This window comes from Paramormyrops kingsleyae, chromosome 8 (genome assembly GCF_048594095.1).
Source record: "Paramormyrops kingsleyae isolate MSU_618 chromosome 8, PKINGS_0.4, whole genome shotgun sequence".
Lineage (NCBI taxonomy): Eukaryota > Metazoa > Chordata > Actinopteri > Osteoglossiformes > Mormyridae > Paramormyrops > Paramormyrops kingsleyae.
The window spans coordinates 35,398,179-35,411,896 of record NC_132804.1 but is presented as its reverse complement, the minus strand read 5'-3'; the positions used below and the strand labels follow the sequence as shown (position 1 = coordinate 35,411,896).

Genomic DNA, 13,718 nt, shown 5'->3' with positions numbered 1-13,718 from the left:
CAAGCACGGTGTTGAACACCACATTGTTACAACAGGGCCGCCGGTCTATGCCCGAGCCCGACGCCTCGATGCCGGTAAATTGGCCATCGCTAAGGCGGAGTTTGCTGTATTGGAGAGCCTTGGTATTGTTCGCCGTTCCAGCAGCGCCTGGGCCTCCCCTCTACACATGGTACCCAAGCCTGGTGGGGGTTGGCGCCCGTGTGGCGATTACCGCCGGCTTAATGACGCCACGACCCCGGATCGCTACCCGATCCCACACATCCAGGACTTTTCCTCCCGGTTGGCGGGGGCATCCATTTTTTCAAAGGTTGACCTGGTGCGTGGCTACCACCAGGTCCCAGTACATCCAGGGGACATTGCGAAGACTGCGGTCATCACCCCGTTTGGACTTTTTGAGTTTCTTCGGATGCCCTTTGGGCTTAAAAACGCTGCCCAGTCTTTCCAGCGGCTCATGGACAGTGTCCTGAAGGACCTTCCATTCTTGTTTGTTTATTTAGATGACATTTTGGTAGCCAGCAACTCCAGGTCTGAACATATAGCTCACCTTCGCACCCTTTTTGAGCGTCTGAGTGGTCATGGGTTAATTATCAACCCACAAAAGTGTCAGTTTGGTTTGTCTTCCATTGATTTCCTCGGGCACCGCATCACGGGCGACGGGGCAGTTCCTCTGCCTGCCAAAGTGGAGGCCATCTCTGCGTTTCCGCAGCCTGCTACAGCCAGGGCCCTTCAGGAGTTCTTGGGCATGGTTACTTTTTACCATCGCTTTATTCCACGGGCCGCCCAGCTGATGCGGCCGCTGTATGAGGCTCTCAGGGGTAGGACGGCCAAGCAGGTTCTTGAGTGGACTGCTGAGCATACCCAGGCTTTTGTAGCTACCAAGTCTGCTCTGGTGAACGCGACCATGCTGGCCCATCCATTTTCTGGTGCTCCGGTTGCGCTCACCACTGACGCCTCGGACTATGCTGTGGGGGCCGTGCACGAACAGTTTGTGAATGGTGCCTGGCAGCCGCTGGCCTTTTTCAGCCGACAGCTCAGGCCGCACGAACGGAAGTACAGCACATTTGACCGCGAACTTCTTGGCCTGTACTTGGCTGTGCGTCACTTCCGGTTCCTCATAGAGGGCCGCCCAATCGCGGTTTTCGTGGACCACAAGCCCCTGACGTTTGCGATGGCTAAGACATCAGAGCCTTGGTCTGCTCGTCAGCAGCGGCAGCTCTCCTTTATATCAGAGTTCACTACTGACATCCGGCACGTGGCAGGGAAGCATAACCATGTTGCGGATTGCCTCTCCCGCTCGGTGGCAAGTGCTGTGCACTTAGGAGTGGATTATGCTCGGTTAGCAGCAGATCAGCGGGTTGATCCAGAGGTGCAGGCATATAGGACCGCAGTCACCAGTCTGCAGCTGGCTGATGTTCCCTTCCTTGACTGTGGTGCCACCCTCCTGTGTGATATCTCGACTGGTCTGGCTAGGCCTATCGTGCCGGCTGGTTGGCGTCGTCACATTTTCGAGGTGGTGCACGGGCTTTCACACCCGGGAGGACGAGCGTCTCTGCGTCTGCTGGCCGCCAAGTTTGTCTGGCATGGGCTGCGGAAGGATGTCCGTAGTTGGGCCGCCTCCTGTGTTCCGTGTCAGCGTGCTAAGGTGCACTAACATACCAAGGCACCGTTGGCGCCTTTTGTGGTGCCTGAGCACCGTTTTGACCATGTTCATGTGGACCTGGTCGGGCCTCTTCCCCCTTCCTTGGGCTTTACTCACTTGCTAACGGTGGTGGACAGGTCTACTCGGTGGCCAGAGGCCATACCTTTGTCATCCACCACCACGACAGACGTGGCCAGGGCTTTCATCGGTGGTTGGGTGTCCCGTTTCGGGGTTCCATCTGATGTGTCTTCGGACCGTGGAACCCAGTTCACCTCTGAGCTCTGGGCTGCGGTGGCCCAGGTTTTGGGGGTTTCCCTCCATCATACCACAGCCTACCATCCGCAGGCCAATGGGCTGTGCGAGCGTTTTCACCGCTCCCTGAAAGCCGCTCTTCGGGCCAGCCTCAGGGACGGCGGCTGGGTGGACAGGCTTCCCTGGGTTTTGTTGGGCCTCCAGACCGCTCTCAAGTCAGACCTGCAATCCTCGTCGGCCGAGTTAGTCTACGGGCAGACTCTGCGTGTGCCAGGGGATTTCCTGCCCACCACCACGGCCCCTTGGTGCGCTGAACGTCAGCGTTCCGCTCTGCGGGACTTGGCTGGGGCTTTCGTTCCAGTACCCACGACTCAACATGGGGTGCCCCAGTCACATGTTCCGGAGGATTTGGCCGGGGCCGCATATGTCTTTGTCCGCCATGATGCTCATCGGGGTCCGCTGCGGCCGCCCTATGATGGGCCCTTCCGTGTCCTACAATCAGGTGACAAGTTTTTCACACTGGACATTAGAGGCAAGCCGGACCGGGTTTCGGTGGACCGTCTGAAACCTGCTCATTTGGACGTGGACACCCCTGCAGCCCCCACCCCTGCTGTTGTGCGTGTGCGGGGGCCTGCTCCGGCGACGGCTGGGCACCCAGCCTCCCAGCCTATTGTGACTCGTTCCGGTCGGGTGGCCCGACCTCCCCGCAAGTTGGACTTGTCCGTGTTTGTGAATTCTGGGGGGGCGTGTGTAGGGGCTCCTACTATTTAGACAGAATTCATTGTCTTACCTTTTGCTCATGCGTGCAGGGTGTGCGAGTTGGTGACGCATGCCCAAGGAGTGAGCGCGGGTTCTCTCTGCTGGTTTTAGGCACGATTTAATAAACACAGAGTTTTTGGCGCTCAGCCTGTCTTGACTGCCTCTTTCCTTTTTGCTGCTGCACCGCAGCTCTACAATAGCAATGATCAACCAACAATGGAAGAAATTATTCAAGGGCTAAATGAACAGATCATCCATGATGAAGTGGTTCGATTTAATATAATCAGAAGAAATGTATGGGATGGTGCAGTAAGAGCAATGAGTAGACCTAACTTTTCCCCTAACAAGACAGTTGACGTCAAGTTCACAGATGACCATGGAATTTCTGAGGGGGCCGTAGGCAATGGTGGTCCCACTAGAGAATTTTTTCGATTATGTCTGCAAGAAATAAAGGATTCTTGTGGAATGTTTGAGGGGTCTTCAAACGGCAAGATGCTGTTGTGCAATTCCAGAGGTAAATGAAATTAATGTAAAATAATTAAGCAGTAAAACATGAGAGGGAGTGCTATATCATGAGATATTGGCACTGGTTCCCTCCAGTCACTGGCACGAGACTGAAGGCTGAGTACAATAGATCCGATTACCAGTGCCAATATCTTACTGTATTGCACAACCTCGAGTGTATTATTGATTTTACCACAGTTTACCTGTTAATTTTAATTTATCGCTGTTGCAACAATAAAGACTTTTATCACTTTCAGGATTTCTCTCAGCCAATCAAAATGTCAGGTTGGAATTAACTGTGGTAAAGTAATATTTAATATTACTTTTGGTGAGATGCTTTTTTTTTATAAACAGCTATGAAGTACAACTGGTACTTCCTGGCAGGTCAGCTAATGGCCATTTCAGTTGTACATGGAGGCCAAAGCCCTGGCTTCCTTTCTCCTGTACTTTTCAACTCACTGGTCAGAGGTCCAGATAATGTCAAAGTTACCATCTCGGATGTGCCTGATGCTGAGACAAGCCAGACGTTGCAGTCGGTATGGTTTGTATGAAAAATTTCTTGTCAAAATCTGTTTCAATAATTTGCATATTTACTGTGCCTGCAATAACTGTGCTTTTAGATAAAAAATGCAACCACAGAAAAGGAGCTGGAGGAGTCTGTTTCTGCAGCGTCATGTCTGATAAGTCTTGCAGGTTGCAGTCACAAGGTAACACTTACCAACAAAGATGATGTGTGCACAGAACTAGCTGAATGGTATATGCTTCAGAGGACAAGAGCTCCATTTGAAAGGTATGCCTTTCAGTCTTATACTGACACACTGTGCGGCAGTTTCTGCAATAAACCTAAATAGGGCTGGGCGATATCATATCGATATGATATCGCCCAGCCCTAAACCTAAACTTAACTGAAGATAAAATCACCCTCTTAAAGGGATAGTCTGGTGGAAAAATTGTATCTGAGGTCAACTTGTATCTGGGTTTCTCTGGCGATTAGCCTGATTTAGCCTGTAACAAATCTGCAAAAAAAAAAAAAAACATCAAACATGTTCTCTGAGGGGGCATGTGTCCAGGGCAGATTTTTTACAAATTGACTTACTGCAAAGGTGGCACCCTATGACAGGGCCATGTAGAACTGAGTGCTTTAATACAACCCATTCTATTGCCAGTACAGGTATCCCCCATTTACTGTCCATTGGAGTTAATGGTCATGGCCTAAGAAATTACAATAAAAAATAAAATGTGTTTTAATGCCAGATGTAGCGTGACATAGTGGTGTTTTTTAAAATGTGTGGGTAGGCTGTAAGTAGCTTTGTCAGCCAAATAAGACACTTTAATGTACAGCACTGCTTGACATGTAATGTCACAGTATTGACATAATGACATATATCTTATTTTTATTCTTGAAAATAATGTTTGTAACATTTTCATTGTGCAATTACAAGTGTAGAATGATCTAAGCTGTAAATAACTATTAATCTTTGTTCACATTTATGATTTAATCATTTAGTGTAGTTATTTCCAATATAGAGACATTTTTTTTTTCAAATTTCCTTTATTTCCAATTTAGGTTCCGTGATGGTCTTCAGAGCTTGGGTGTGTTGGCTGCACTTCAGAAATACCCAGAAAAGTTCCAAGATGTGTTCATGAAAGCAACCAAACCTCTAACTGCTGCAGCTGTTGAGCTTCTCTTCAGGTGCAAACTGCCAGAAAGGGGCAGTAACAGATTTGAGGCACAGTGTCGCACCTTGGGATACTGGCGAGATTACCTCCAGGATGCTGAGGGTAAGATCATCTTTGAACAGAGTTGACCCATTATGATTTTTTTGTGATTTTTATTGGATTTTATCAGTGAAACATTTGTTTTAGTTGATGTAGAAGCAGTCACCTTGGAAGAAATTCAAATTTTTGCAACGGGATGTGACTCCATACCTCCACTTGGCTTTAGGCCACACCTAACTCTGGAGTTTCAAGATTACTCAGGATACCCAACTGCTAACACGTGTGACAACATTCTCCGGATACCAATTAATGCTGATTATGAAGACTTTAGATTGGCAATGGATTTTGGAATTAGGAATGCTGCAGGATTTGGAATGGCATAATGTTGTTAGAATGTTTACAATGTGGGTAAATTAAAACTATTCTTTCATTTTTTTTTTCTGAATTTATCAGTATGATTCATAAGCGATGGTACTGCTTTGCTTAATTTACTTATGGATGGTTTAGTAATATGACTAACATTTTAAGTTGAGCTAATATTAGCTGGTACTCAAGTTTATATACTGTGAGAACTAGAGAAAAAATAACTACCAGTTTTATTTGGTTATACATTTTTATTGCTTTTTAATTTACAGCAAGCTTATAGTGATGGTTATTACCTCTGTGCAATGGTACAATATTACATAATTTAGCCAGTTCATCTTAAAATAATCTGATAGTTATTTACTTGGCTATATACTTTGTAATACCATGCTCAATTCAGTTTGAGAATATAGTTGAATACTCTTGATTGTTATAAATAAAATGTTAGAGTTGCACTTAATATTCAAGAACTGAAATTTTTTTGTGGGATAAATTTCTATAAACATTGACACCGAAATTATGCAATTTTTGTAAGTTATGAAGTGCAGAGGAAAGTACTGTATTGTGCATAATTATAATGGCTCAAGGCTCCCAAAAGCATTGCAGGCTGCCAGAAAAATTTGTATCCCGTGATTGCCGTCATCAGTCAAGGGATTGAGATGTATGTCACTGTTTGACTGTGCTACTCTTGGTGGTTTTCATGTCAAATGTAGTATTTGGCCCAGATGTCAGATATAGATATGTGGGCCACATTTAAAATCAATTTAAAATATTTTTGAGTAAATGTTTTAATACACAAAGATATTTCCATCTTCCTGTTTGCATCCTGTTGTCTAATGCCTTCAATTTAATGCAGGCAACAATACAGATTTAATTATTTGAATTCCCTGTAATTGTTTGATTTCAGTTCATGTTTTTTATGCCATGAGACATTCTATGAAATCTATGTTATTAACATTTCTATGACAAATATGATTAAATCCTGCAGCTAATAAAACAATGACATAATTTATTTATAACGCCACACAACATTATGTAATCACTGTCAGATGTATAACAGAAACATTACTAATGGGTTTGTAAAATGATGACAAATTGAGCAAATATGTGAGAGATGACCAAAAAGTGTTGCCATTTATGACAGATATTTCCAGAAACACATATATAGCAGCTTCCTCATGAATCAGTGGTGTCAGCTGATGATTTCCCATGCATCGCTAAAAACACTGATGGGCACATCAATGTAGCGTAATTTCTTTTTTTTTTTTTTTTTGTTTAACAGAAAAACTGTTATCCAGCGCGCGCCAATTAGGATTTCAAAAACCCGGAAATGCGAAATTGGCCTATCAGACATTGGCCAAAAGGCGCAATTAATTGCCATTTGCAGTGCTTTGGGATTGCTGTTTTATTTACCCAGTTGGCTGTAACACACATAGTCTCGTACTTTTGTCTTTTTGACAATTTTTCAAATATTTTTATTTCAGATCGAATATTGTACATGTTGTAGCTGGTTGTTATGATTCACGTCTTATAACGCTTTAAGCAACAACTCTCCAATGACGAAAAGGGAATGAAAATAGACCCTCCGTCTGTCACAAACGGATCGACGCTGCTGTCTTGCACAGAATTCCGAAACTGATTTGCACTGAGCTGGCCAAGCCAGCAGAGTTGGTAAGTGCGAACATACATGCATGTGAGTTACTATATTCTATACATGTGGACTTAATGATAAATTGATGCGTTTACGTTCTATCGAAATTATCGTAAATCCTAAGTAAAAATTGCACGCGAGTGCCTTTCAGTTGCATGCAGTTTTAATATACGTGTTGTAAATACAATAAACTAATGTCACTACTGAAAAAGTAGTGCAAATTAGGATTGTAACCGCAATTTTGATGGCATTGTGGTTGGAGCAAATGTCTGTTAAACTATATTAAATTACAGTTTAAATGATACATTTTTATTTGAGCAATATTTTGGAATTTGTCATGTTGAAATTGCGTAAATGCTTGAAAAGGGGGCAAGTTTGTTCCTCACTTTGAATATATTATATTTGAAATAAACTAAACAATTTTATCAGAACGCAAACAGGCTAAAAAAAAGCTTATCTTTCTGGTATTTCATTTTCATTATTGTCTAAAAAGTCACGGTATGGAAAAGGTATGGAAGTACAATGGCAATTCCAGAAGAAGGGCACTAAGAATAGTCAGTGAATTGTTTGACAATGAGCAGCATGAGGGGGAAGTGGAGGACAATTTGGAGTTAAGTGTTTGTGTTGATGATTCGGGGGAATCAGACATGGAAATTAGTGATGAAGAAAGTGACCACCAGAATATTGTGGAGGATGTTGAGAATGAGGTAGTACATGGAGAGACTGCAGCTTCTTTTGAGGACCAGTCTGATCTTGGGGAACCTTGTAGTCAGAGAGATAGTGATTTGCAGAGTTCACTAGCAGATTGGGCAATTGAATTCGGAATTTCACTAATTGCTTTGTCAGCACTTCTTACCATTCTCAAAGTCCATCATTCCTCTCTGCCTAAGGATGGAAGAACGTTGCTGAAAACAAAAACAAGCTACAGCATTACCAGTATAGCTGGTGGTGTGTTCAACTTTTGTGGAATTCTGAATTCTGTTCAGAAAATCCTTGATCACATTTGGCATACTGTGGCAGACAAACATGTCTTCAAACTACAGTTGAATTTTGATGGACTCCCACTCTTCAAGAGTACTGCTACACAGTTTTGGCCGATTCTTGGTTTGCTGCAAGGTCACACTAAGGCACCTGTGTTGATTGGACTCTTTTGTGGTAATTCAAAGCCAAATTCTTTGTCTGATTATCTTCATGATCTGGTTCAGGAGCTGAAAATGTTGAGAGATGGGTTTCTGTTCAAGCAGAAAACATTCTTTTTGCATGTTGCTTCTGTTGTGTGCGATACCCTTGCCCGAGCCTTCATCAGAGGAGTGAAGTCACACACTGGATATCATGGATGTGACAAGTGTCACCAGACAGGTGTCTGGAAATCAAATCTAATGACATTTCCTGAGGTGAATGCAAAGCGCAGAACTGATGAGAGTTTTAGGCAAGGAACTGATGAAGAACACCACATCCAGCACTCACCTCTTGCAGACATTGGCAATATGATATGGTCACTTGTTTCCCACATGATTACATGCATCTGGTTTGTCTGGGTGTAATGCGGCGCCTCTTAGACTTGTGGCTGAGCACCATTGGCCCCTTGCACTGTCGCATATCATCCATTCAAGCTTCCATGGTGTCAGACAGACTTCTTGCACTGAGAAGTTACATTCCAAATGAGTTTGCTCGAAGGCCTCGGGCACTGGCAGATCGATGTAGGTGGAAAGCAACAGAGCTATGCCAGTTCTTGTTATATCCTGGTCCAGTTGTGCTGAACGATGTTCTACAGCCTCAGATCTATGACAACTTCATGCTTTTGTCTGTAGCTGTGTACATTTTGGCAAGTCCAAAATTTTGTAAGGGGATGAATGACCTTGCAAATACTCTGTTGCTTTCATTTGTTAAACACTTTAGCCAGCTTTACGGTGAAGAGTTTTTGGTTTACAATATTCATGGCCTGGTGCACCTCAGTGAAGATGTCAAAATCCATGGCAATCTAGATCTTATCTCAGGATTTCCCTTTGAAAATTTCTTAGGAAAACTCAAAAAACTGGTTAGAGGGCCTTGCAATCCTTTGACTCAGGTGATGCGTAGATTGTCAGAGATAGAAAATAGCAACTACAGTTGTGATGTTGAAGAGGCAATTCAAAAATTGGATAAAGAACATACAGATGGGCCAGTACCAGAGTGCTTCTCACAACAAGCTCGTCAATTTAAAGTTCTTGCAATTGATGGTATAGTTGTGAAGCTCAATGAGAGAGATTCCTGTGTCAAAATCGACAATAAGTTGGTTTTAGTCCACAACATTGTTGAGGACAAAGGTGCAGTATACCTTGTGGGCAATGAATATAAACAGGTGGAACACTTCTTTAAATATCCTATTGATTCAAAAGAATTGGGAATTTATGTGGTTTCCAACCTCTCCACAAATGTTAAGTGTTTCATGACTGGAAAGAAACTGCAGAAGTATGTGAGATTGCCATTCCGAAACAGATTTGTTGTTGTTGTTCCACTCCTGCATCAAGAGAAATAACTCTGAAGTTGCTTTTGTATAATACTTGGCTGAAGAATATAATTCTTGTCTCTTTAGATGTTTCATATTGTTGTCTTTGACAAGACAAATGAGGTTGAAGTTGTGCCATCAGTCTGGATTAAAAATGGAGAGTGCATGTGGCCTCCAAATAAAGGTGATATAACAAAAGCAGTAAAATCGCAGGAGAGCCCTGGAGATGACTGGAAGCCCCATAAGGCCAGAATTATTTTCACATCATGTGAGTTATGTTTTGCCACCATTTCCTTCAAATTGAATTAATAGTAATATCACTGTTCTCACTGTTTTACTTTTTACATTTCTTCTTCTTGTTGTGATGCTACTTTTCCAGATGACTACAAGGAAGCTAGACGTAAACTACCTCTAGCTGTTGATTATACTGACATTGATCAGACCGATGGAGGGAACTCACCGATTACATTTCAAAGAAAAAGAAAGTAGGGTTTTGGTTTGTTTGTTTATTTACATTCATGTTTTGCACCACATTTACAAATAAAAGTATATCTTGAAATTGATAAATGTGTTGGATCCAAGAACATTCTTTTTCCTGGTGAAGACGATGATAATGAGATGGAAGAACACCTGAAAGAACCAAAGCCAAAAAAAGGGTAAGGAGCTTGTTTATGATGATAATGTATTTTATCACAGCAGATAAATGACTAAGACATTTTGAATGTTTTAGCAGAAAACATTCCATACCTGATGCTCCAAAAATTGCTAGACAGCACAACAGATTAGATCCAGGAAAGCCAAGCTGCCCTAAGCTCTGCCACAGTACTCCTGACCTCCCCAATGATGAGATGGAAGGCATTAAAGGAACAAAATCAAGAAAAACTAAGCATCACCCTTTTTAAATTACAGATCATTTGATCACAGCTGTTAAAGGACTAAGATATTTTGTACTTTACAGGAGGTATGCCTTACCTAATGCTCCAGCGATCACTAGGGAACAGATTTCTCCTGCAGTAGACAACCTCCACCTAAGTGGCCAAAGCAGTCCTGACCTTCACTCACATGGCCATAGCAGTCCTGATGTTAGCCCACATGGCCAAAGCAGTCCTGACCTTCACCCAAGTTGCTACTACAGTCCTGACCTGTATGCAGATGGCCACAGCACTCCTGAGATCTACTCAAGTCAGCAGACCAGCACTACTATGCTATCCTCAGGCTGGCATGGTCTCTCTGAGAGCCGTTCATCAAGTAAATCGAGCACTGAGACCCTATTAAGGCATGCTAACGTTGAGGTCAGAAGACCAGCCCACAAAAGTAGGGAGATCCATAAAAAAAGGCACTCTGAATCTTCAAGGCACCCTGAGCAACATCACACCAGGGACATCCAGCAAACATCCAGCCTCCAAATTTGTGAGTATATTAGTGTTAAGCTTTTTTCACACAGAGAATGCACTGATAGTTTGTCACGGGATTTTCCACAGGATCATCTGATTTTGGTTCATTCACATTGCCAGTGATTTTCCACAAACTGTGAATGCTCACACATAAAAATTCTGTAAAGACACGTGACATCAGGATGTGATGATTAATGTACAAATAAGTGTTGTGTACTGTTCCCCTAAGCTCAAGCTTGATCACCTATGGAAAAACACTGCAGATTTTTTGTCATTGTTTCTTTGTCACTGCTAATCATGTTCCCGTGAAACTGTTGATAACATAACAAACACGCAATGCCTGTTATGTTTTCAGTTAAGTAAACACAAATGTGACCTTGGTAATCACAGCTATGGCAACGTGTGCCCTGAGAACATCATGCAGGCACAGCCTCATCTGCACAAAAGCTTTATAAAAGCGGTAGTTATGTAGTGATCCCACTGCATGCTGTCTAATCTGTCTGTCTGTCTTTCTCTTTTTTTCCTCTTAGTCCTTCTTCGTAATATACTAACAAAACAGGAAATGCTGATGGACCAACAGAGAATTATCTTTAAGACCCTCCAGTCTATGCAATCAAGTCAGGACACGGAGATAGGCCTGGATCGAAATTTGTTGCCACTCAAAGATCTCGGTTCTCTTCAGAACATGGAGGACAATCTGTGGAGTACTCCTGACCTCCATAAACAAATGGTATTTGGCATTTAGTTTTATAACCATAAAACTTAGTTGGCTAACTTTCATTTTCCAAATAAGCTTTTTTTTCTTATCAGCTTTAAAGGATAGTTCACCCAAAAATCTAAATCCTTGGTGTATTCCTCCATTCAGATGAACACAATTGGAGTTATTATTGTGGTGAGTAGTGGTCAACATGGAGTTTGGTTGGTTGAAGACCAAAAAAGTGCATCCATCCATCATAAAAGCAATCCACATGGCTCAGGCGTGTTAATAAAGGCTTTCTGAAGCAAAACAGCATATTTTTGTAAGAAAACATATCCATATTTACAACTTTATAAACTTCTGATTTTTGGGTAGCGTAACTTTTTAAGCTAAGCCATGAAAGCCCACACAATAATGAACACTATGTTCTGATCACACTGTTGTAATCGTATGTAAAACTATGATTAATTGTTGTATGGGGCACACAGCATGGCTCCGTGTGCGTTGTTCTGCATGTTTATAAATTTTATAGGTTTAATGGTATATAAAAGATAAAATAAAAGATTGTTACAGTGAAAAGTGCAGATCTGGATTTTGTTGGATTCGTAGCATGTATATATGCCCAATTTAGGTGAGTGTGTGTGTATGTATGTATGTATGTGTGTGTGTGTATATATATATATATATATATATATATATATATATATATATGTCAGTATAAAAACTATAGAAGTGTCGACGGTTTCTTGTGAGCACACAAGTTTCTTAAGTGTACACAAAAGTTTTTTTGTTTTTTTTTTTTGAGAAAGTTGTTTGACCAGTTTAATCTATAATAATCTTTGTATTTAGTGATTGAAGTTAAATCTTAAACCATTGCTTAAAATTAATTACTAAATGATTTCAGGTAAACACACTGGCTCTTAAAGGTGGGACAGATGTTCAGGAGTGTGTTTGGAGAATCATGCATGGACTGTTTACGAACTCCTTGGCGAGGAAAGTTAATATGAGAGGAGTGAATGGAAAGATTGGCTTCCTACGCCTACAGATACGAGATGTTGTGATTGGTAAGTTGTCATTTATGCCCAGTATATACTGTCATTCATACTTTTCTTATTCAAAGTTATTAGACGGGAAAAGACAAACCAGAATGTTTGTCCAAAGGTCCTGGGTTCAGTTTTTGCTGTAATATTATATTGTATTTTATCCAATAGCCACATTACCTGTTGATGCAAAAGTTAATATCATGTGTGCTTGTGTTTTTCAGCGGCTGTGAGGCGTAACCGTCTAACATCTGAGGCCACAGAAAAAGAAATTGATGCCACCATTAAAAGATGGCTATTTCTGGCCCCAGACAGAGATGGTGGCCGAAAAGAGAGGATGAAGAACAAAGTGCGTGAGGAGAGTACGACTGGTTAGGAATGGATGTTCAGAAGCTCTGTCCAGAGTCCAACTTGTTCCTTGACAGAATCATGAATGTTTCAGAGTCATTTGAAGCGTGCTACTTAATTGTTCCTGACCATAAACGTATAGACGCTAATGTTATGTGAAGTGAAACTAGTTGATGACTAGAAATACGGATGTTCAAGTGTTATATGTTGAGTGAATCTTCTTACTGACCAGAAACATGGACGTTCAAGTGTTATGTGAAGTGTAAAACTCGTTAATGACCATAAACATGGATGATCAAGTGTTACATTTAAAGTGAAACTTCATGAACAAAATATGGCACTGAACTTCTACTTGTTTTATTTTTGTTTTTATTTTTATTGCAAAACTGACAGAGTGCCATTTTAGAGAGTTGTTTGTACAACTGTCAATGCTTTGATGTTAAGTATGCTTAAATAAATACTTGTTCAGAATACTGTCGTTGTTGTGATCGACTATATTCATCTGGGAGGGGTCCACTTAGGGCCAGTTATAGGTAATTAACTTGGCTGAGACTTGGGCCAGTTATGGCCCATGTGTGGCCCTTGTCTGGAAACCAGACCTGGTCCACACTAGGACCATAATTCATTGCGGTATGTGGGCCAAGCAAAAGCGGGTTGTGTGGGCCGGAGCTGGGCCAGATAAAATTTGCTATGGGGGTGTCTTCTATGATTAAACAAAGTGCGAATATTAACACAAAGCATTCGGGATATAGCTGTCCAGTTGAATCCTAAATCACACAGATTCATAGCATTTGGATTATGTAACCGAGTAATTCAGTAAAATGATGTTCGTCTTTGTACCTTGGAAGTGGTGTGTGAGACAAG

The 13,718-nt window shown here is 42.1% G+C and overlaps 1 protein-coding gene and 1 long non-coding RNA gene across 2 annotated transcripts; both read left to right on the top strand.

Moving 5' to 3' along the window:
- The first annotated feature begins 2,633 nt into the window (after positions 1–2,633).
- LOC111858116 (uncharacterized) lies at positions 2,634–5,290 on the top strand. Its single transcript, XR_011992703.1, has 3 exons — positions 2,634–3,944; positions 4,722–4,936; positions 5,021–5,290. It is a non-coding gene; the product is annotated as an uncharacterized lncRNA (long non-coding RNA).
- Positions 5,291–6,644: 1,354 nt separating this feature from the next.
- LOC111840049 (uncharacterized) lies at positions 6,645–13,111 on the top strand. Its single transcript, XM_072715745.1, has 8 exons — positions 6,645–6,907; positions 9,463–9,643; positions 9,755–9,860; positions 9,958–10,031; positions 10,334–10,785; positions 11,300–11,499; positions 12,371–12,530; positions 12,731–13,111. Exons 4-8 carry the CDS (start codon positions 9,994–9,996, stop codon positions 12,880–12,882), a joined length of 1,002 nt encoding a protein of 333 aa, XP_072571846.1. The 5' UTR covers positions 6,645–6,907; positions 9,463–9,643; positions 9,755–9,860; positions 9,958–9,993; the 3' UTR covers positions 12,883–13,111.
- Positions 13,112–13,718: the final 607 nt, after the last annotated feature.